Genomic DNA, 23,566 nt, shown 5'->3' on the forward strand with positions numbered 1-23,566 from the left:
TGGGTGTCTGAGCTCATTATAAAGTCCTTTTGCGTTCTTTCTCCTCTAATCCATTACAAACAGGAGACAGTTTGCTCTCTTAATGAAGCTGAAAACAATAAATACACAATAAATAAAACTCACACCAGTGTGGCCTCTTCCATATTGAGTTTTGGTACTCAAAATACAGCAAAGGCATACCAGATATTTGTGAATAAAATCAGTGGCTTTCTTCGAAAAGGCTTGTAATGTGAGTAATAAGGAGAAGAAATCAGTTGGCTAACTGTAGTGTGGGCTTTAAGGTCTAACATGACACTTTGGTTGAGAATTTCCAGCTCAGGCAGTCAGATGCTAAGGACTAAAGTGGCAAAAAGCACAACTAACTGGGCACATGCGCAGGCTGAACTTCACACTTGGGCAATACAACTCTGCAAAGAGCCTAACAAAAAGGAAAGATCGAAGCAAGGAGGGAGATGGTGGGAACTTCCATGATTAGCACCTCCAGGAACCGAAAGATCAAGTCCTGATGACTTGGTTAAGAGTCAGTGCCTGAGAAGTCACAAATTTGGGGCCTTCCAGGCTCTGTGAAAGACTGGAATGAATTTTAATTTCTATGTGATTAAAGAGAAAAGGCTAGGACCGCCTCAAGTCAGGCTGAGGCAGAGGTGATGAACAGGACAGAGGAGACTTGCAAGTGAATTGACCTTGACACTGCAGCCAACTATCTTTTTTGAGAAGAAAAACAGAAGACTAACTCAGAGGCTCTGACCTCTATCTGGAGAGCAAAAGGCCAACCTAGATCTGCACAAAGGATATGAACAAAAGCACATGTAGCACATGTGAACTTGAGTTGTGGTTACTCTAATTTTCCTGGTGGCATAATGCAATATCAAGAATTTCTTTGCAGTTAATTAGAAAGATATTTTCATTGAGTTTTAGAGCCACACCACACAAATAATATTTGGTATGGAAGAGCCTTTGATGCAGTACGATTTTCTAAAAGAGTTGACCCTCCTCAGACATCAAAAATAATTCATAACTGTAGGAAAAACTGAGCTTACAAGAACATGAAGAGTACATGCATATTCACACTGGAGGGGCTGGACAAGCATCAGTCTATAATAATCACTGAAACCTCTTGAGAAGACTGATAGGGAACCAGGGAGGTACAAGAAAGTGATCCAATGACAAACCCAGTGCCTGCCACGAAAATGGGGGTGGAGTGGGAGGAGCAGCTGGAAAGCTATAGCCCAGACACCTTAATTTCAGTTCCCAGAAACATTCTGCAACAAACAATCCAATAATTTGTGGGAGCTTGGAAGATAACACTGAAATGAGTCACTGTCACTAGGGATTTGTCAACAGCATATCATGTCAAAATAATCTAATTTCCTTCTTTGAGAGTGTAAGAGAGACAGGTGGTTGGGGAGAAATTGCTGATATCCTGCATCTTGGCCTGAGCCAAGTGTCTGATGCTCTTGCTGTCACATTGCCATAAGCCAGCCATAGAAGTGTGACCTGCTGTGGTGGGAAAATGAGCACAGGGTGGTGTAAAACTCATCAGCCAGCCATGCTCACAGAGTCCTTGCTAGAGGTTTCTGGCCAGATCCAAAGGGTGTATTGCAGGAGCCTTGGGGTCTGGCTCTATCCAAGCCGGGTACTTGGACAAGGAAAAAGAGCTGGACAAAGACAGCATGGAGAACCATCAGGTGGGAAAGGGGTCTGCAGAATAATGCCTTGGCCTCACAATGGATAACAGCTGAAGAGGAATCAGCAGTGTCACACTGCTGTGCATCAGTCTGCAATGGAGGAACAGGTCTACACTGCAACGCACTTCTCCTCTGCCCAGCAGCCACAGGCAGATCGGGACGTAGCTGTGCCCAGGTTGTCGTGGTTTAACCCCAGTCAGCAACTAAGAACCACGCAGCCGCTCGCTCACTCCCCCCACCCAGTGGAATGGGGGAGTGAATCGGGGAAAAAAAGTAAAACTTGTGGGTTGAGATAAGAACAGTTTAACAGAAGAGAAAAGAAGAAACTAATAATGATAATACTAATAAAATGCCAATAGTAATAACAAAAAGATTGGAATATGCAAGTGGTGCACAACGCAATTGCTCACCGCCTGCCAACTGATGCCCAGTTAGTCCCCGAGCGGCAATTGCCCCATCCCCATTCCCCCCAGTTTATATACTGGGCATGACATCACATGGTATGGAATACCCCTTTGGCCAGTTTGGGTCAGCTGTCCTGGCTGTGTCCCCTCCCAACTCCTTGTGCTCCTCCAGCTTTCTTGCTGGCTGGGCATCAGAAGCTGAAAAATCCTTGACTTTAGACTAAACACTACTTAGCAACAACTGAAAACATCAGCGTTATCAACATTCTTCTCATAACTAACTAAAAAACGTAGCACTATACCAGCCTCTAGGAAGACAATTAACTCTATCCCAGCTGAGACCAGGACACCAGGCTTGGAGACACACTTCAAGAAGATGGGGGCTAACCTCAGAGAGTATGGATGAAAATAGCAATAGTGATCACACCTAGACAACTCAGCGTGTAAGGGAAATCTGCAGGAAATGGGTCCACGTCATTTAGAGAAACCTGAAGGTTGACAAGACAACAGTCTAACTAGGTAAGGAGCAACCCAAAGAGGACAAACTGCTCTCCATCCCCACCGTGGTTTGGATGAAGAGTAAGGGGCTTAAACTGTACAGAGGTCTGAATGACAAAGAGCTGTAGGGCAGGGACGGACAGAGAGCGTGGGGAGGCTGAAGAACATTAATAGTTTTGACCGATGCATTTCAGAAGCCAGGTGGGGCTGTTTCAGGGCAGCTTCCACCGGCGCACCACAGCCACGACACTGGCAATTTCAGAAAGCCCTACATATGCATACATTGAGAAGAATATACTTTTTGTTAATATAGCTTTACAATTTCAACTCCCTCCAACAGAGCGAGATGTTTGGTTTTCCAGGCTCAGAGTTACAAAGCTTAGTTTGAAAAGGATAATAAAAACCCAACAGCCTCTCTTTTCATACCACCAAAGATTTAAATGAAGTAGATATGTAGACATACCTATGTTTTGCCTCCATAGCTCTCAAAATACAATCGCATGTGTTGAGGGTACCAAAGACAATACAGGGAAAACACATCTAATGAGATAATTCAAGAAGGAATAGGCTTCTTCACCGATGAAAGTGCTTGGCATGGTTTTATGTTGTAAGCCTAAACACATAGTAATTCCCCTTACAAAATAAGTTATAGAAGAAACTGCCTCTGTTGGCCTTTCCAGTGCAAACTGCGACCTCCAAGAGAAAAAATAGCCACCCCTCCTTGCAGAGGTCAGTCCCCTGTCATTTCATGCTAACGAAGAGTGGGCATTGCTTGTGCCCCTGCCCCTCTGTGTGCAAGGCAGTTCTGCCACAAACAAGAAAATGAGGATAGATACAGTCTATTACTTGTTACAAACAGAGTAAAAAAGAGAAAGCGTACCAATAATAAATCTGAATGATAAAATAAATCTGGATAAGCGGCTACACCTTGAGGGAAACAGTTGATTAAAACAGGGATAAAAATGGTTTTATTGATAAGAATATGTATTAATGGGCATAGTAACTACAAAGGAGCCTGGAAAAGTGAGAAATATGTATCAATTGTGAATCATTTGAATATATTTTCAAGGGCCTGGACTACCTAGAAATAACAACTCCTCGGAAAAAAAAAAAAGAAATAGGATATGCCTCCTCTTTGTTTACTCTCCAAATTTTTTATTTACTGACCCAATAGTAAACGAAAGGTGTGAAATTTCCCTTTTATTACATGGAAAGCTTCTGAATATAAGAAGGAGAGCATGATAAATCCTGTTACTAGGAATTTTCTATCATAAACTTTCCTCAAGAAAGCAACTCGTGCAGCTTACTAACGCTGCCGCCAGCCTGCAAAGACCGTCCGTGGCAGATGACTGTGGTCTGCACAGCAAGAAACTGGGGTCAGAGCAGCGCACGGAATTGCTGCTGGGTAACAACAGGCATGATTTAAATCTCTTTGCACCAGGCAGAGAGATGCTCTCCAGAAGGGTGGTGGAGCTGAGCAGCAAGGCAAAGTGCAAGGAGCACAAGGTTAAATCCAGACCCTACCAAGCCATTGACACAGAAGATGCACAACCTACGTGTCCAGTGCTCTTTGAAACCCTTCATCCGCTGATGCCGCCGGCAAGAGTCCCATCGTCTTCAGTAATTTAACTCATAATGTGGTGTCTTTGCTGGGAGGAGAAGAGCACAAGAGGATCTTGTGCAACATGGACAACACAGATTTTTCCAAAGCCTGATGGGAGCGACCCAAGGAAGGAGGGTCTCCAAAAAAGCATCACTGCCCCAGAGCCACAAAGATCCTCCCAGCTTTCACAACATCTCAGTGACTGCTGTAATGAGTTCAGCGTCCTCTGGACTAGCTCCATTAGAAAAACCTGATTACGTACCAGCACAATTGAGGTCTAATTTCATTCTTGCTGCTGGGTGAAAGGAATGTGCTTGCTGACGCCATTTTTTCCTCAGGTAAAATGATTTGCAAAACTTCATATTAATACAGTGGACAACATGTCCGTGTAATACAAACAAAAATAAAATCTGCCATGAGGAAGCACAGAGAAAGTGGCAACCTTTCTTTAAATATGTATATAGCCTTAAAAGACTCTATTTTATAAGACACTTATAAGTCACAAAGTCAAACATTCAAAAGTTAGACAGGAAGACAGTGATTTATAAAGCAAAATAAATAATCATGTAAACAAATATATGATGTTACACAGAAGCAGTCATGGACAAAATCAGTTGCGTGCCTATGTCAATCCAAATAACCTTAAACTTCTAATGCTTCACTTTGCAATCACAGATTTAGTTGAAATGCGTATTTCTTTCATTATGGGAGTAAGCCTCCTAATATGGGACAAAAAAAAGGAAATATGTTTACCTAGCATCTTATTCAGTTAAAATGGCCAATGGCAGAAAAAAATAGCTGAATGGCCAACCTAATTATTCCAATTCACCTTTCCACAAGTTGGTTGGTTGTTGACTGTTACAAATTTGCTTTGGTGAAAGCCCATGTTTGTGCCTGAACTTTGTGTAAGACTTTTTACAGCCAAAATAAGGACACTGCTGAAGAGCATCTTAAATTACTAAGAAAGTAGTAAAGGAGGCAAGAGGAGGTAAATAACTTAAAATGCCAAAGACAGGATAAAGGTGTTTGCTGATATTTGTAGTATTTTTTTTTTTCTCCAAACTTATATTTTTTATTTTTTCCTGGAACATTCTTTCTCATTCTGCTGTGATTATTTCTAGGGATTTCACTGAATGCCACAAGCCCTAGCATCGAGTCTTATGTATTTCCCTCTAACTTTTTGGTTGTAAGTCTCTGTGTACATCTGGCCTTTGATTCCTATCTCTTAAATAGTTATTAATTGTGAAGCTTGCATCTCTTATCATATCCCAACATAGTTTCTTTAAAACAGGACATGGCCTCATGCACAATACAAAGCCAGAAGAAAACCTTTGCTCTTGAAAATACCACATGTAGGAAATAAAGCTCCACGGACAGCCCACTGTCCTTCCCATTAGCTCTCAAAAGCCCATGGAAGCCTTTCCAAGAAACAACCTTTTTTTTTTTGGTTCCTTCCAGGAGGTGCCGCATATCTGGCAGCTATGCAAGCTGACATGCTAACGAACGTGGGTGCTACCAGCTTTTCCTCCCCTTGTGTTATCTCTGACAGGGTCCCTGTGTAAGAACAGCACCGTTAGGAGGAATTAATCACTCGTTTGCAAGTCAAGGGACTAATGCTTGCCTTGCCGAGGTGGGAGCAGAGCGCTGTCCGATTAGGCAGGACCTAACCATGCCGTATCTCCCCAGTACCTCCCCTCCCCGCTACGCAATTAGGAAGAAAGCTCCAGTGTCAGGGTGTCCTCCTAGAAATCATGAAACCAGTATCCCACAAACGAGGGCAGCGAGAGCTGTCACAGCTCTGCAGGGCTTTAGCATGGCCATGAAGCGGGAGGGAGCATCACTCTCACCCTGGAAACTCCTCACCCCAAAAGAGACCCAAGCGTGACTCAGAGAGCAGAGGGATGTCCCTGGGTGTCCCAGACCTTCAGGGATACCAAATCTGCGTAAAGGCCAGGGATTTTATCTAACCGCGCGTGCGCTCTCCTCCATAGCTTCTCCATAGAGGGGACAGACGCACGTACAAGACCTTCCCGACCTTCAGAGGGTTACGTTTATACCGGCGGCCTCCTGCCCAGCTTGGTGGCATTTCAGATCAGAGGATCCACGTGCTCTTGGGGGGACAGTCTTCTCCTTGCACGGACGTGGAACAACCCCAAACTCCACCACGTTTCAACCTACCGTTTATGTGCATTGAAGGTTTTTAATGGAACACAGATGCTGTTTGCTTCATGCTGATCCTCCCTCTCTTGAGTTTCAAGGGGACAGCTCAGCTTCACGGAGCTAACTTGAAACAGCTGGAAGTACCGATATGCCAGCGTCAGCAAAAAGCTACCATGGTTAAGAGAGAGCAAGTTTCTGTGAACAAACCTGACAGAAATACTGATGGTTTAAAAAGTGCCGTTCTCCCAAGATTATCAGTTTGACTACTCAGATCCTGGTTGCCATCTCCAGGAGAAGCAGAGCATTCAAAGACAACCTATTCAGATTCTTCATATTTTAAATATAGATATGCAACATTTACATCTACTCCCACTCCTCCTCTCATTCTCACTTCTTAAAAAAAAACAAAAACCTTTTTGTCTAGAAGACTGTCTTTGGTCTTGCCCTCAGACACTGCTGTGAACTGCTCTGTGGTGTAAGACTATCTTCTACACAACCAATTGTCAAAAAGAAACCTCTATGAATAATTCAATTTTTTCCAATAACATCTGTGTTTATGCTGCAGGTTCTGGGGTACTCGCTGCTATGCTGTCTTTTGGAATTTCTAACAAGAAAAAGATACCTCTCAGGAGGTTCTCTCAACAACTATAGTTTTAATATTAAATAAGAAAAAATTCAAATGGTCTCATTCTCATTTACAATTTTCCATGTTGCCAATGTTTGCATATTCATTGCTTCTCCAGGTCACTAGACACACATTGCCTTTGACCTTGCTAATGTCAAAAAGCTCCTAGTATTTTGCTTTACTGATCAAGCCATCAGTTATTTCCATATATTTTTTCTCCCTTGCTCCGTTCAGATAAATTACATAGAAAGCCATAACTGTTTATGCACTATGCTGAAATCATTCTCTATCAGCTTTCACGGAGGATTTTATAGAAGATATTTTGACCATTGTTTTACATAAAAGCAGTAAGAGAGTTTTCTGGAAAATTTCTAGTCTAAGAACTAAGGAGCTGGGAACTCTACCCATAGGTTAAACGCAAGAACAGCGGTAAAAATATCTCAACTGCCTAAATATATATTTCCATAGGGCAGACCAAATCTTTAGGCTCAGGTAGGCAGCATGGATCTATGCCATATGAGAGCAACCCTGGGAAAAACCTGCAACCCAGGGATGCGGAGTTCTTCCAACACAACGCACCAGGATGGAGAAAGCAACTTCAGAAAGCACACCAAAACTATAAAGGCAAATGGGAGCAACGTATATTTTGAAGTTTTGAAGTTAAGGTAATTTATTAATTCCCATTCTCCAAAAAGACATGAAAAATGGAGCAGAAATATAAAAGTAGCAAGGCCGAGTTGTAGCCCTCTTTTAGCTTGCCCTCTCTCCCACCACAACCACCCTAAATCAAAACCGAATCCTAGCTACAGAGAAGGAAGTCATTCAGAAAGTAATAAGCCCAACAGTCTGGGAATGTACTGGGTTATATAACACTTGTCCTGAATACTAATCAGCTTCTTCCACTCAAATCTTCAATCATAACATAAGAAAAAAAAAGAAGCATAACTGTGATGTAAATAATATGAATGTAAAATATAAATACTGATTTCCTTTATCATTTCAACCTGCTTAAAAATAGCTTTCAATGATTATTTAAAAATAAAGACATTTTCCCCATTCAATTACTCTTCTCATCTACAGAGATTCCCTGACTACCCCCTTTTTAATACATTTTCACAGTTAAAATTTTATAAGGAGATTTGAAAATCTAGAATGTTTCGCTCTCTGGGAGTTTTACTTGCGCTCCTGGTCCCCACTCACGAAACAATACCATTAACACGCTTGGCTCTGCCCAGCAATACGAATGAAGAACTTGGAGTGCAAAAATCTTCCTAAGTAATGAGCTGTTGTCATGGTCCTGGGAACCACAGGGCACGTTTCTCTGAAGCTGAAACTCACTGTGAACATCTCCAAACCAGAGCAGTGATCCCGGTCCCCGTCCCCCTTCCTGCCCACCCCCACTCCCTGCAGGGCTTTGCCCACCCAGCTTCAAAAACTCCATCCATGGGCTCAGAATCTGTAAGCCTCCTGGCAAATTACTGCAGGGATTAGCCACCCTACCTGTTAAAAAGTTTCTCATAATTACTTTCCTAAATCTCCAGGAGTTTTAAGCTCATTAATTCTACTTCTATTTTGGATGGAGAACACTTCGTTCCTTTCTTTTGCAACAACCTTTTATTTCATTATTAATACAATATATAATATTTACATATAAATATTTCAGCAGGCACATATTTAGACAGTCACAGAATAGATATGGCAATTTTTCTGAGCTGCCAAATTGCCTGTCTAAAGGATAAAAGGTTATTTTTTCCCATCCTCAGCTGCAAATAACATCTACAATCAAATCAAAGTGGACCCAGTTCTGAACTCTCCTGCCGATGTAAAACCTGAACAACTAATTTATGCCCCACTGATACACTCCAGATTTGCAATGATGCACCTGAGATCATAATTCAGCCTCATATTTCTTACTAATTAGCTCTGTTCCATTTCAGATATAATCCCTGAAGAACGTTCCCCTTCAGTGTGATTTCATTAGTTGTTTAGAATTTATTACTGACTAGGAATGACATACATAAACTGGAACTCAAACTGAAAGGAAAATTCAGAGCATCACAATGTGGCCAACTGCTCTGACAACCAGGTTACCATGAAATATCTTTGATATTTTAAGAGGCTTTACAAGTACTTGGAGACCAATGCATTTGGAAAACAGTTTACATTATAAACAATATTTTATGTAGCACCAAAGTAAAACTGGAGCATATAAAACGCAAGCCCAACAGGCAGCAGTGTCCACTGTGAAAAATGATTCTATCCTTCCTGCTATCATCACTTGATAAGGTACACGATGTAAACATTTGATTATATTGTACCTGATGGCATTTTTATTTCCCGAGCATTCTCTTCCAGCAATAAAAGTGGTGCATTTAAATTATTACTGGATTGCATCCTGTCTGCCAACAGCAGGCTTTTTTTTTTTTTTTTTTTTAAACTTTTACTTATTCAAATTTGCACACAAGAAAATGGTCGGCGCTGCGAGCAGGTGCAGAGCTCCGAGTGTTGTCACCACACTTAATTCCCACTTTCCACTCGCCTGTCTTAGTGCCCTTCTGAAACTGAACTGGGACAAGCCGCCTTTAGGAGCGCACGTCTGGAACAGCCCTCCCTTTTCCGATGCCACCCCCTTGACTCAGAGCAAGGAGCCCACGTCCTGGAGACCTTCCTGGGCTCAAGGCAGGAAGGTTCACGGCTGGTGGGGCTTCTGATGGGTCCCCCAAGGGCAGGCACAAGCTGGGGCTCCATCTGGACCAGCATCTTTCATGTTCGAGCATCAGCTTTGGGGGGAATGAGCAGCGTGTCTTGCAGCACCGAAACAACACCGACAGTGCCGCTGCACAGGTCTCTAAACAGCTGTACACGTGCCTCCTCTGCCCCACTCCGCATCCCTTTCCCACTCGCAGGCACACGGCAAGCCCCACTTGGGAGACGAACTAGTTAAACGCCGGCACCGCCGCTTTGCGAGGCTGATTTTGCGCGGTGAGCGCGGAGGCTCCCAGTAAACTGCTCGTGTCATTTAAACCTGCTGAAGGGATCCTCCCGGACCCAGCAAATGGCCTTCCCCATGCAAAAGCTCTCCAAAATGCAGAAGGAAGACACAGAAGGATCAATGCCGTTCTCTGAAGGGCTCACACATCGACCATACTATAGCTGACAGCACGTTCAAAAGAGCCCAGTTGTGGGTAAGAAACAGGCAGAAAGTCCCTGCAAAGGCGGGCGCAAAGGAGCCGGCTGCACAGCAAACCGGGCTCTTTGGTGCTGCCTGCTCCTCTCCAGGGCAGAGACACCAAGACGACATCCACGGGTCCTGCAAAAACCTCTGCTCTCCAAAGGCCGTCTCTGCTTGCACGGCTCCTGGGAAACACGTGCCGGCAGGACTTCACAGCCCAGGCTCTGCTGACGACTTACCTACGATGAGAGACCTCCCCCAGCTCTGTCCCTAGCATCACAACTAGCTTCATCCTTCTTTTATTCTGTGGGGAAAGGCAAGGAAGAGCGAGAAATGAACTCAAGCACTTCACAGAGTAGCGTTTTACTCCTGTTCTTCCCCCAGAGGTCTTCTCCACTCTCCCACAGGAGGTGGACACTACAGTAACAGCAGCGACCAAATCCCACCGAAGGTGTTTAGCTTTTCTTGCTGCTGGTGCCATACTTCCATGATCCTAATTAATCTCTCAGAGAAAAGCTAGCAGCGCTCACAAAATCTGCCAAACAATAAAGATCAAAGACAGTAAAGCCCGTAGCTTGTGACGAGTGCCAACGCACCTAAGAGAAAACACCACAGGATAACAATAGCAATAAGCAAAGGATACGAGATTTATTGATCAAATCAGATATTGCGTGTCTTTCATTACTACAGCATCCTCAGAATCTCATCTCCAAAACCTCTAGGGTAGGAACTGTTATCTCTATTCTGCAGATAGGGAACTGGAACAAAGAAAAACCATCCCAGACACTTTCCTTAGGACAGGCTCTGCTGCTTTCTGAGGATGTTTCGCTCTCCATAGCCACTCAGGGAGCACAGGTACCTAACATTCAGATGGTTGAAATTTTCAGTTTAATTCCTTTCTAAAGTCTACTCAATTACACCTGAAAACAAGTCTCTACTTTGCTGTATTTTACTGTTGAGCAATCACTTCAGGACATGACAAGGATCGCATGATGCAAAGTGCACCGAAAAGCACACCGACCACGTCTTGTCCAGCAGACCTGGGCTAGGAGGGGTGAGTCTTCCTTTACTTTTGGTTTCCCATCCGTCATGCATTTTCATCTTCCTATTAGAATTTTCAGAATTTGATGGTAAGCGTGAAAAATCAAAAAATCTTAAACCACAACTTGAGGCCAAACTGTGACAAAGCACAGAAACCAGCCATTTTCCCAGAGAACTCACAGTCCGGGATCCTGGCATCACTGAGCATGGGGTTAAGGGGATGGCAGAGGAAAAGAGGCACGAGGAAAAGAAAAACTCTGTTAAAACTGGTCAGGTGAACTGAGAATAGGTCAGATTAAAAAAATGCCTTTATCGTTGAATTTATCTTTAATTTTTCTTTAGTTTGAACCAACAGATGTGACCTAGAGCAGTAGTTCCACTGAAAGATTTGCCCTGTGGAACAAAATAGACCAATATGCCACTTTGGTGAGACAGAAAGTCCTACTCTCACGAGTAGAAACTCTTCTGACACCCCAGAGAATGTAAATGTACCCAGCTACCAACATCCACAAACATATCTGCTTACACACCCATGTACCATATACAAAGTCAAATCAATGAGTTATTATATAAAAGTGTTTCATTAAATATCTTTCCCTGTTTATAACCGATAGAAGCATCTAAAATAAATATTACAAAATTACTGAAAAGAACTGATTTTTATGACAATTGAATACATGCTGTGCTAGTTATGGAAATGATGCTGAAGTTGATATGAACACACGTACTTTCCTCCCGCAAGAAAAATAATCAAAGCATTATATATCTGCTTTGTCCATTCATCTCCAAATTGTCACTTGCTAGGGTCTGAATAAAGTGAGTAGAAATCTAAACAAAAGCAGATTAAAGAAAAAATCTCCTGTAAATACCTGTTATACTCCTGCTTATAATAACCATTTTCAAGTTGTGTCTCTCACCTCTTTCAGAATATGTGAACCACTGCATCTAACAGAGCACTAAAAATACATAAAACCAGAGCTTTTTTCCCACCAGTAAAATATTGTCAAATAATAGCAATCCCAGCAATGCGTCCACCAGCCTTTGGAAGTCAGTGGGAGTCATCCCACTGGGTCCACCAGGGACTGGCCCAGGTCCTGAAGAAGTGCAGCTGGTGGGAAATCCTCATCCATATCCTGGGAAACATTCCCTAAGACCCAGACTCAACCATCCCTTCCTCTAACAAAGAACAGCATCTGCTTAAAAGCTTTGAAATGGAGACCAGAATAAATGATGCCGAGCCCACTGGATAAATAGAAGAGTTTCTAAGATTGTGACAGACTTGAAATAAAGTCTTCCAGGGCAAAATGTGGGACACATCACAGCTGTTATACTGAGCCATGTCAAGAGTGCTTCTGAATACTTGTTCTTCCAGCATCCCCCAGTGAAGTGAGCTTCTGAGGATTTAAAAAAAAAAAGCAAGCAAAGCTGAAAATTACTTTTATTACCAGAAAACACATGAAACAGAGCTCCTTCTGGGCTCATAACAAGCCTGAGGAATGAGATGAGAACGTCTTGGCACTGGGGATGGACAGCCAGCTTGCCCTGGCCATTACTTTGTGGGTTTTCTATTTGTAACACAGCTGAGTGGATTTACCTCTAGAGCCTTCCCACTGAAGGTCTTGCTTTATCAGGAACACCCTCCACACGTGTATTTGTACATGAACTGAATTACTTGAAGAAGCTTCCATCATCCACATGTCCATTATCCACACATCATTGCAACCAACCCAAACCAGGATGTTATAATAACCATGCTGGAGTCTGTACGGACACATGGAAAAGATGATGGGCACTGACAAAAAGAGAATATAAACTAAGTGGCTAAGATGGAGGATCCAAGTGGCCAGAAAACAAAATCTTTTTCTAGTTCCCACAGCAAATCACTGACAGAGAAGAGGAAAGAAGCCACTTTCCCTCTTCCTTATTCATGAGGACCATTGCTCCCCTGTTTGTATAGCGGTTCTTGTTCGCAGATTCACAGGGCAGTCTGCAAATCAGCTCTTACTGAGTTTATTATTCATGTTTCCTCTCCACCGTTCAAGATCATCAAGGCCTGCAACACCACACAGGCCAATCTTTACTCCAAGCTGTGCAAAAATCTTGCACGTTATCACCTTTCTCACCCATCACTGTTGCTCTCTGAGGAACTAGTCTTAGTCAACCATTTCTATGAGCCGTGTTGCTGCTGTCCTCCTGAGCTGTCCCAACCCAGCGTCCCAAGAGCAACAGGCTGGGGAGTACGCCAGCAAGTTACCACAACCCTGTTTTTCTCTAATTTATAACCATACTGAGCAATCTTGTGCTTTTAACGTTTGCAATGGATAGCAAAGATAAGTCCCAGCAAAGCTGTGGTAGCCAAAATATACCACACCCAGCCTCTGTGCGCACACCTGATAAACTGCAGCAACTGAAAATCCCTGCAATGGTTTTGTGCTGCCGCGCTCTGCATTTTCCCCATCATCAACCCCCCCTCTCTCGCACTGTTCATGCCGCGAGGGCCCTGGACACGGTACCACCAGCTCTATCAGCCCTGACAACGACCGGTGCCCTGGTGACATGTCCATTTACAGGACGGACTTGGGGCCCCATCCACGTATCCTACATTCTGCCTTTCCGTGTCTTTCATCTTCTACCCTTTCATGACATTTACCTTCTGTAAATCACCTTTTCCATGCAGCTAAAATTAAACACCTATAATGATGACGGCTTCTTACAGGAGATATGAAAGAGAAGCCGTGTGTCATCAGGAGTAGTCCTAGTGATGATAACCACAAAAGCTATTATCAGAATAACCACGATCCTAGTAATAATGACACAAGTAAAAATTCTTGTGTCAGCGAGGGCTCCCCAGTGCCACCACAGCTCTGAATTAAGGCAGCTCGTGCAGACTGGTCCAGCCCACTCAGTCCTACAGGAGCCAGTCTTCCCTAAAACGATCCATCTGCTTTAAAAGTGCCATCGGTAGGAGACTAATCCCCCCACGGTCCTTTTATGCTCTCTAGGGACAGACAGACCTCTCTGGAGGATGATCTAAGATCCAAGTCATTTTCTGCAGTCTCTAGAGAGGGAGCCAAAGACCCCTCTGCTTCCAAATTGAGATACATCAGTGCGGGTGGGATGAAGGCAGTCCTAATGCAGATGAACCCACGACCAGAAGCCCAAGCGAGAAGGCTCCAGCTTGCCCGCAGGCTTGACTCTCAGGAGGCTCTTGGTGTCATTAATCCACGTGACTGCTGGCTGGGACAGAAGCATGCTTTGATAAAAAGCTGTGCCGGCACACCAGTAAATAGCTCTGATGAAAGCGCTGTAGATACCACAACATGTAATCAAGTGCATAAATAATTTGTTATACAACAGACCTTGGAAAAAACAAATCAGTTGATTATTAGTAATAACTATGTATATTGCAGCATCTCATCCCTGGAGGCCCCAAAGGAGGTCAGTTGTGCTGAGCACGGAACACTGTTAAAAAGCAAATCTGCCATAATATTTGGGCATCTGAAACCGGAATAAATGAGGGCTGCTCAAGTCACTTTATAAAAAAAGTGAAAATAAGTACCAACGATACAACAAACACATGAAAGTCATTTAGTGAACATCTTTATCAGATACACAGCAACAAAGAATGGCTCAATATTCCCCATAAACCATATCAAACCAGACTTTTCATTTTCCAATAATAAACACTGAGCATTTCTAAAATAATTGATTTCCCCTTATGTTTTCCTTCTCATTCCTGATGCTGCTGGTTCACATTCAGAGTCAGATCTGCATGCAGATCTGCATGCAGATCAGCTAAGATGGAACAGCTCTTTCTCTCATTTTTTTCTTCTTGTTTTACACAGTATCAGCAAATGAGATCAGCATCAGATCTGCATTTATAGAAATATGTCGTCCTATCTCATATGTTTGTTCCCGTGTCAAGAAATTTAAAGCTAGGCATCGGGAAAATAATGATTGCCTCACGCTTTTTTTTTTAATATAAATGGGACTCCTATGTCATTTTTACTTCTATATTTACATTAAAATAATGGATTCGGGGAACTACAGAGCCAAACAACACAGCATCAAAAACGTAACAACCATAAGGCTCTTGCTGCTGTGTATTTAGGGGAGAAATAAATCAACTTCTTTTTCTCAGCAAAACCACATGGAAAGAAAATAAGGGTCTACTTACACTGTACAATGAGCTGTACCAAAGCTTCTCTGGGTTTCACGTTAAACCCATTGTATTGGCTGGTCTGGCACCTGTAGGTTCCCGTCATCTCCCTGGACACGTTCACTATCCTCAGGATCCCATCGTAGCTCTCCGTCTGCATCGCCCCGTCCGGCATCGCGACCTCCTTGTCTGCTCGGGACCAGAGAATGATAGGCTTGGGCTTCCCTGTCACCTGGCACTGCAGCTCAATCGTGTCCCCTTCCCGGGTGACCAGGGGTGACTTTTCTTGAGGAACAGTCAAATTGGGTGGGACTTCAAAAGAGAAAAAGAGACGGTTCAACCATTAGCATTACAGAGACATCAGGTGGCTTTCTTGCTTGTTACAGTCGTCACTGTATATCAAGAAAGAATTTATACACAGACAGCAACGCATATTGACTACATATATTGGAAGACTATGCAATGCTGCTATATTTATGAGACAAGGTCCTCAGCTGCTTGAAGTGGTTAAAACAAGATTTAACAGCCCCAGCTATGACACTTGCCTCCCTGTGTGTCTCTGACATGCCAATATGCTGTACCAGTGTACATCAGCGCATTTGGACCACCGGTCACAGCTAGCACTTTATCACTGCAAGTTATGGCTTTCCTTTTTATGAGTATTTGGCACTAAGAACCTTTCTTTATAACAGACTGGCTGCTGATTTTATCCAGCTCTTAATGGCCATGCAATGAGGAAGAATCATGCCAATTCAGAAATCAGCTCAGAATTCAACACCTGAAACCGAAAGGCTGTTGGCATCTTTCTACCACAGGAGGTTTATCAAAGTGGTATTTTTTTCATAGAGATTTGCATTACCATATCTGGAAGGAATAAGTGAGCAACTGTTTCCAGCAGGAGTTAGACAACCCCTCGGAGCAGGAATACCTGGCACCGCTGCATGGCGAGCAGTGATGCCCAAGGACCCATCCTTCATCCTCTCCGCAGTCTTGCAAGAGCAGGACTTCCTAACTGCCCCCAGCGCCTCTCCAAATTATCAGTCACGGCTCTGAATCGCCAGCCCTCTGCAGGGAGGAGAAGATCTCGCTTGCCACAGGAGGGATGCCGCTGTGCGAGGCGCTCGATCAGGACAGAAATGGCACGGCACCCCGGCAAAGGCCTCGGTGTTTGCGTGACGGGCATCCCAGTGAGCTTCCACCATCAGTCCCATCAGAGGCGGCCCCTCTGCCTCAGTCGTTTTGGTGACAGCATTTAATAATTACAAAGCACCGCAAGCTCTGCCGACATGACGAGAATGGTTTTGCCATGTCCAATTGTCGTTCCCATCTCATCATACCTATATTGGGTTTATAGCCAATTTCTTACTCCTCTCTTAGCGCAACACAAATGAAAGCGCCGTCTCCGAAGCTGCCTCTGATCTCCAGATCACACATGGTGCATTCGGCACCGTGGCCCCTTGCTTAGCGGGAGGGCGCGGGCTGCCGTGTGGTGGGTGAAGATACGGAAAAGCCTGATTTAATCACTGCCCACCCTCTCTTTCCTTTCATGCCTTCTGAAAACTGGGCTGCCTTTATGGGTCTTCTGTTCTGAATCACATAGAGAGATGCTTTCTGTTTTAAACCAGTCCCTCCTAGGAGCATTACCTCTCCACGCTGTCCTGGCCTCAACTGCTTTGCTTCAATGCCAGGACTGACAAAATACAGCCTGCACCATAACTCCTGTCCGCAGGAAAAAATAATCAAAGGCTATTTTCAGGCCCCCAGAGACAGAAACAACAGACTTGTACCAGTGAGAAACAGTTCCAGTTTTCCCCTGGGATCTACCCTGTGTCTACAGACCTCATAAGCCTGCTAGGAATCAGAGCTTAAGTCAGGGACTTTCAGAGGTACCAAAACGCTGTTTTCAGCTGTTTTGAAGGCTTTAATAGCTCCTTCTGAATCTGGTGGGACATGCAAAAGTGGAAATAACTTTCTCCACAGAAGAGTAAAGGAAAAATTATTTTATACTTCAAAAAAAGAAGGAAAAGAGAAAAGAAGAAAAAAGTAAAAGAGAAAGACTACTTAATAAAACATTCCCAACATTAATAAAACATTCTTATTTTTCAGTTATGCCCGTGTGTGCCATAGCAGGTTCTGACCGCAGGCCAGTGTCCCAGAGACCTGGATCACTTGGAGGGAGCCCAGAGGAGAACCACCACATGAAGATGCCCAAAAGCCCCTGAAGAGGAAGGGCTGCAGGACATGATGGTCCACCCCAGCGAGGGGAGGGTGGTTCAAAGCCACGGAAGCAGTCTTGTCAGAGCTCCACCAGAGGGAAAAGGGTGCTGAAGGTGGCGAGGGATGAGACAGAAGGAGCACGGGTGCTGCTCTGGGCTTCTCCAAGCTCTTCTGACTGCGTTTCTCCATCAATGTGTGCCCTTACCTCTCCCTCATTTCTACAGCCCACACTCTTGCTGTGCAGTACACGGTACTTGTGCTGGACCTGCACCAGCCAGGTGCTTGTGGTGGGACTTCTCCACCTTCTCTCTGAAAGCCAGCACATCAGATAGATACCAAATGACCACTTTCTAAAGCAATGCTTTATGAAAACACAGACTAAACTGGGAAAAGGGTATTGTTCCAGGAAGGAAAATACAGTTTAAAGAGAAAGGTTTGAAAGCACGCTGTGTGCTGCCTGCCTGCCTGCAGGAAGGAGCCTCCTTCTGAACATTTTTTTCCAGTTCACCTGGCTTGTGGTTTCTCAGCTTCGATCAAATAATACACAGCTCTGTCTGGACCAGTAAAAAAAAAAAAATTACTTTTTCCCTTCCCCCCTGGGCAGTGGATCTGTTCCCTGCTGTGAACATGCTTAGATCAAAGCATGTCCCAGTTGGTACGGATGCTGCAGGCTCCCTCGTAGCTCTCCTCTCCCTCCTTGCCCCTGCGGCATCTCCAGCTGCCTTGGGGAAGCACAACCTTCTCCCGTCTCAGGGATTCACTGACCGTGAGAACCGTGAGGCCAAGACTGTGGGGTCACAACCCTCAAACAAAGTATCTGCTATGTACCAGCCTACAGCACTATCTACAGTTCTGCTTGCAAGCCCATGGTCCAGATGGGTCCAGGACGTGAGTTTTCCCTTTGGTAGTTGTCCGTGTAGACCTATTTCTGGACATATTGTCCTGGCAGCCTGTTCCAGACTCCATTCTTTTCAGACTGCCATCAGAGCAACAGGTCTGGACTATAAAATCACACCATCTTAGCGTCAGAAATCACCCACTTTCTGGCTGGAGCAAGGGCTGTAACTTCTCATCTCAAGCACTGAGCCAGGAGCAATACTTGCCTTTGGCACAGCAAGTGGTCCTGTGCAAATGTTGCCCGTGAAGGCAACGCATGACAGAAGAGAGACAAAAAATGAGAGAGAAGGCAGCAAAGCCAGCTTCATGGGTGGAGGCTGACCCAACGCTGCACTTGGAACAGGGCTGGGATACAAATAAATTGAGGAGCTGCTCCCCAGATATCCACAATGTTCCTCTGGTTTAAGAAACTCCTTCACTAAGCTCATCACGGGAGGAGTAAACAGACAAATTTAGTGAGTCCCAGATGTGGACCTAGAGAGGAACAGGGGCAGAGATGTAGAGTGCAGCTGGGGATTTATGAAGACTTGCTTCCCATGTAGCTGCACTGTGGGGATGCAGGAAGGCACCAGCCCTGAGCTCCAGCTGTGGGAGCCTGCCAGCTGCAAGAAACAGCACCTCAGACCAAGAGGCAGGGGTAATTCAGAAATCTGTACACAGAGCAAGCTATGAATCATATAAGGAAGAACCAGGAAAGAATACACCCTGCTTCTCATGGTCACACGTAGCTTCTGGAGGCATTTGAGAGGAAGGAGAGTGAATGGCACAGAACACACATTTTTGAGGGGAAAAAAAAAAAAAGATGCATCCCAAAAAGGTCCTGTGCAACTGTGAGCAAGTAATTTACCCTCTCTTTAACTCGGTTTTCTTTCTGAAAAATAGAGATAACTGTACTGCAAAAACTGCACACTGCCAAGATAAGGACCTTAGACTATGAGGTCTGCAGGCAGGCTGATAAGATAGGCTGTATCAGTACCCCAGATGGAAAGATACCTTAAAATACCCTGACTCATCTTCTCCTGTGCCATTTTGCAGCACAACCAGTATCTGTCACATTGTAAGCCAGTTAATATATTATTATGGTTTACTGTATTTATTAATGTTCTTGTTACTGGAAACAGAGAAGGAGAGGTGAGGGACAAGGCCATCTATTAAAACACATCATTTCATGGGCAATACCATAAATAAGAAGCCTGGCTGCAGCTTTCATGTATCACATTTGACTGACAGTGCCCAAGACAGCGAGCTCCCATGAAGTATTTCTCTGCCCCCACCACAGCGGTTATGGCTAAGGGTCCCCCTTGACTCAGATGCTGATTCTCTACTGTCTAATTAGGAAGGAGGACAACACTGAACCTTTGCCTAGAGAGGAGTTTTGCTAGGGTTTCCCTTTTTATACTCACCTATTTATTTTTACAAACTTGCAGGTACTTAATTATCTCTGAGCTGTCTACTCCGCTGTCAAATTTGGCTTAAATTAGCTACAGGGTCAAAAAATATCAGGGGGTGTGGGGGATTGCGAGACACCAACTGACAGGCGCTGGCAGCCTGATCATGTGTGACTTGTTTTCATAAGCAATAACGCTAAAAAAAAAAGCCACAAAAGATACTCAAATCAATGCAATGCCCACAGAGAAATCAGGAAGATGGCGACAGGGGGGGAGACCTAGAGAACTGAGGAGAAAATAATCATTCAAAGTTTTTCTTCCCTTACTACAACCCAAGACACAGGGAAGCCCCCGGACCAGGGAGCAGGCGGCTGAGCCTGCTGTGGAGGAGGGCCTGGCAAGTCTGCGTGGGCAAGGGTATAGAAACATAGAATCATAAAATCATTTAGGTTGGAAAAGACCCTTAAGATCATCAAGTCCAACCTAACACTGCCAAGTCCACCACTAAACCATGTCCCTAAGTGCCATGTCTACATGACTTTTAAATACCTCCAGGGATGGTGACTCCACCACTTCCCTGGGCAGCCTGTTCCAATGCCTGACAACCCTTTGGGTGAAGAAATTTCTCCTAATATTCAATCTAAACCTCCCCTGGCGCAACTTGAGGCTGTTTCCTCTCATCCCATCACTTGTTACTAGAAGCAAGAATGCCTGAGCAAGGGTGCACGAACAAGGGTGCACGAGCAAAGGTGAAGGAGCAAAGGTGCGTGAACAAGGGTGCACGACCAAAGATGCAAGGGTGTGCAACCGAACGTGCACGAACATGGGCGTGCTAGCAAAGGTGCTGCCAGTGGGGCGAGCAGAGGGGGGTGCCAGCCAAGCGAGCAGAAGTGCCAAGCAAGCGAGCAGGGTGTTGCCAGCTGTGCCGGGGTGCTGCCAGCTGTGCCAGCCTCCCTCTCCTGGCAGGTGCTGCTGTGGCACAAGCCAAGAGTCTTGGAGGGGCTCAGCCCTCCCCGCTGAGGCATCAGCATGTCTCCTGCAGCACCAGCTACAGAGCCTGCTGCAAATAAAGGTCAACTCTGCTCCTGCTTGTGCTGAATAATAAATTAGCTAAACTCTATATTTGAAACAACAAACATTACCTTATTCATGCAGCAAGTGGCTTAAAACAGAAGTTAATACTCTTAGCAGTTAAATCTGTTTCCTAAAGTAGAGGGTTATCACTTGAAAAACAAAAGCGTTAGTAACACTGGAGTAGCACCTACTTTAAAACCACATAGTATTATCCTTTGAAATTGGTAGAGGCACACGCATAAAAGGGCTACTGTTGATATATGTCCACTCCTGGCTCTTAAATAGAATAGTCTGAGACAACCTTTGCCACTGAAAGTCACTGACTCACCAGAAGGTCAGATGGCAGAAGGTATCACTGTATTCTTGTCCTCTTTTTTATTTTTTTTGTGTTAAACTGCTCCCTAGGCAGATGTGTCTGTTACTGGCAATAGAAAACCAGACTAGACCCTTCCATCTGATCTCCTGTGGTAGTTCTACTGTAATTCCATAGGATCCTTGATCCATCACAGTCACTGTGTCTATAGGAGAACTGGGACAAGACCAAACTAGCTATTTCAAAGAAAAAGCCAAAATGCATGAGCCTAATACGTTTATTCACTGCATAGACAGTCAGGTAGACAAAACCTAGTTCTAGTCTACCCTAGATCTTTGAAGTCCTGATGGGTCAAGTCACCGTCCCTGTTTTGAACCTCCAGATAGCTTAATTAATTGCCAAAGAGGCAATGGCAGAGGCAAGAATCTGCTTACACAGAAATCGTTCAAAGGGGCAGAAGACGACCAGCGTAAGGAGGACAAGGAGGCCCTAGAAGTGGGGACCCCATGGCAGGCTTGGGAGGGACCAGCATGACTCCTGAGCTCTTTACTGGGGATTACAGGTGGCACAGGTGAAGTAGGGGTATTATCACTTCTGTATTTCCTCAGGTGCCTTAAACAAGCAGAAAGGCAAGCCATAGCCCTGAAGCAATGACTGCCAAGCTTAGCAGTGATGGGGAGTCTGTGGGCTGGGAGGAGCTGTGGGCTAGTGTGATCAGGCTGCTTAAAACGGACTAATGGTAATAACTAGTAATTATAGGATAAAGCAGAGCAAAGGAGTATTTGAGCTGAATATCAAGAAATAATCCGCACTGGAGATTACTCAGAGATAATCTCCCAAAAGAAGTGTTGGTAGTCACATTCTTCAAGTAATTTAAAACCAGCCTGGATAAGGAATATTGAAGAATCTGCACTGTACAGGCTAGGAGATAGAGGTGAAATTATTTGCGTATCCTCCTTCTCTAATATTTATTAATTTGAAGGTCTGAATCTCTAGTATTAATCATCCTCTGCCAGAGACATGCATTTCGATCCCTGTTCATGATTCATACTCCTTATGTGACAGAGGGGGTTTTTAAGACAGGGCAGACTGATCTTTGGTATAGGAAGCTGAGCTGGTACACAAAACGTATTTGAACAAGATCATTTAGCCTTTGAAGGGCAGCAAGCCGTAATTATTCAGGTTCTGTAGACATTTCTGTAAACAGAGACTAAAACTGCTCAGTATACCCTTAATGTGCATTTCTTTTAGAAAAAGTGTTGGGGAATATGGGGGAGCATATGCTGAAAGGGTCTCCAGAGGTGAGAGAAGAGCCCCGGAGGAGACTGCTGATCCAGCCAAATGATTGGAAAAGCAGCTGAAGTCAAGAGAATTTACTTTAACCTTTCATCACCATGAAAGAGGATCTATCTAGTTACTCATGTGGAAGGTAAATCGAGCGACCTGTAAGGAAATCATGTCTTGATTTCACGGTCGCTTTCTGTTCTCGTTGCTCTGGTTGTCTGTGTGCTGTCCTACCCATACACAAAGAGGAGAAAGCACCACAGCCCATGTTTTCTTGGGCAGAAGCCACTTCTAATTGCGAGTGAACACATGAATATCAACTACAGATTTCATGGTGGGGGCTTGTATAAGAGATCTACTTAAACAGCAAAATAATTCCAGAATCAGTTCTTATACCTCAACATACTTTTAATACCTTAAAACACCACCTTATTCTGCAGTAGACTCTGAAGAGGCACATTTTCAACCGAGAGCATACACAGCCAGCGGCAAATTAGCCAAATTAGCTTTCAGTGATCTCGCAGGAGTCATGCTGAGGAGCTCCATGAGCCATATGCAATGCGAGATGATGAGCCAACTCCACAGCCCTCCAGAGAAGAATAAAGAGACTCTGCAATATGTGGCCACTAAAGAGGGTGTCTGCTCCCAGAAACCCAGCTGAAGTCAATCCGCGGTGGATGAGCACATCCTGGAGAAATCAGATTTCCTGGGGGGAACCAGGTGCTGGGGAGGGAAGGGGTTGCAGAGCAGGAGATCGCCCGTCCTTGCCCCCATCCTCGCAGGAGCAGGCAGCCAAGCAGCTTGGCCAGCCGTGCTGCAAGCTGTGCAATGGGAAAGGACGGCAGCTCCCAGGGATAGAATTAAAAAGAAAAATCTCTGTACATTAAGTACTAAAATAGAACTATAAAAGAAAAGCCTTTTAACAAAATCCAGCATTTATCTGTCCCTTCTGTTCACCTATTCCTTTCAAAGATAAACTCCAAAGATAATGGCTTACAAAAATAATCAATTTACTGCAATAATGAAACGTCTGTCTAATTTCT

At 44.4% G+C, this 23,566-nt stretch overlaps 1 protein-coding gene across 1 annotated transcript in view; it reads right to left on the reverse strand.

Annotated features, from left to right (window-relative positions):
- The window catches only part of MDGA2 (MAM domain containing glycosylphosphatidylinositol anchor 2), a 382,087-nt gene that overhangs the window by 108,958 nt on the left and 249,563 nt on the right, over positions 1-23,566 (reverse strand). The window contains exon 8 of the mRNA XM_069783014.1: positions 15,369-15,662. Within this exon, the coding sequence (XP_069639115.1) occupies positions 15,369-15,662 (294 nt within the window). The remainder of the gene's footprint in view (positions 1-15,368; positions 15,663-23,566) is intronic.

The sequence above is a fragment of the Haliaeetus albicilla genome, chromosome 5, assembly GCF_947461875.1.
Source record: "Haliaeetus albicilla chromosome 5, bHalAlb1.1, whole genome shotgun sequence".
Lineage (NCBI taxonomy): Eukaryota > Metazoa > Chordata > Aves > Accipitriformes > Accipitridae > Haliaeetus > Haliaeetus albicilla.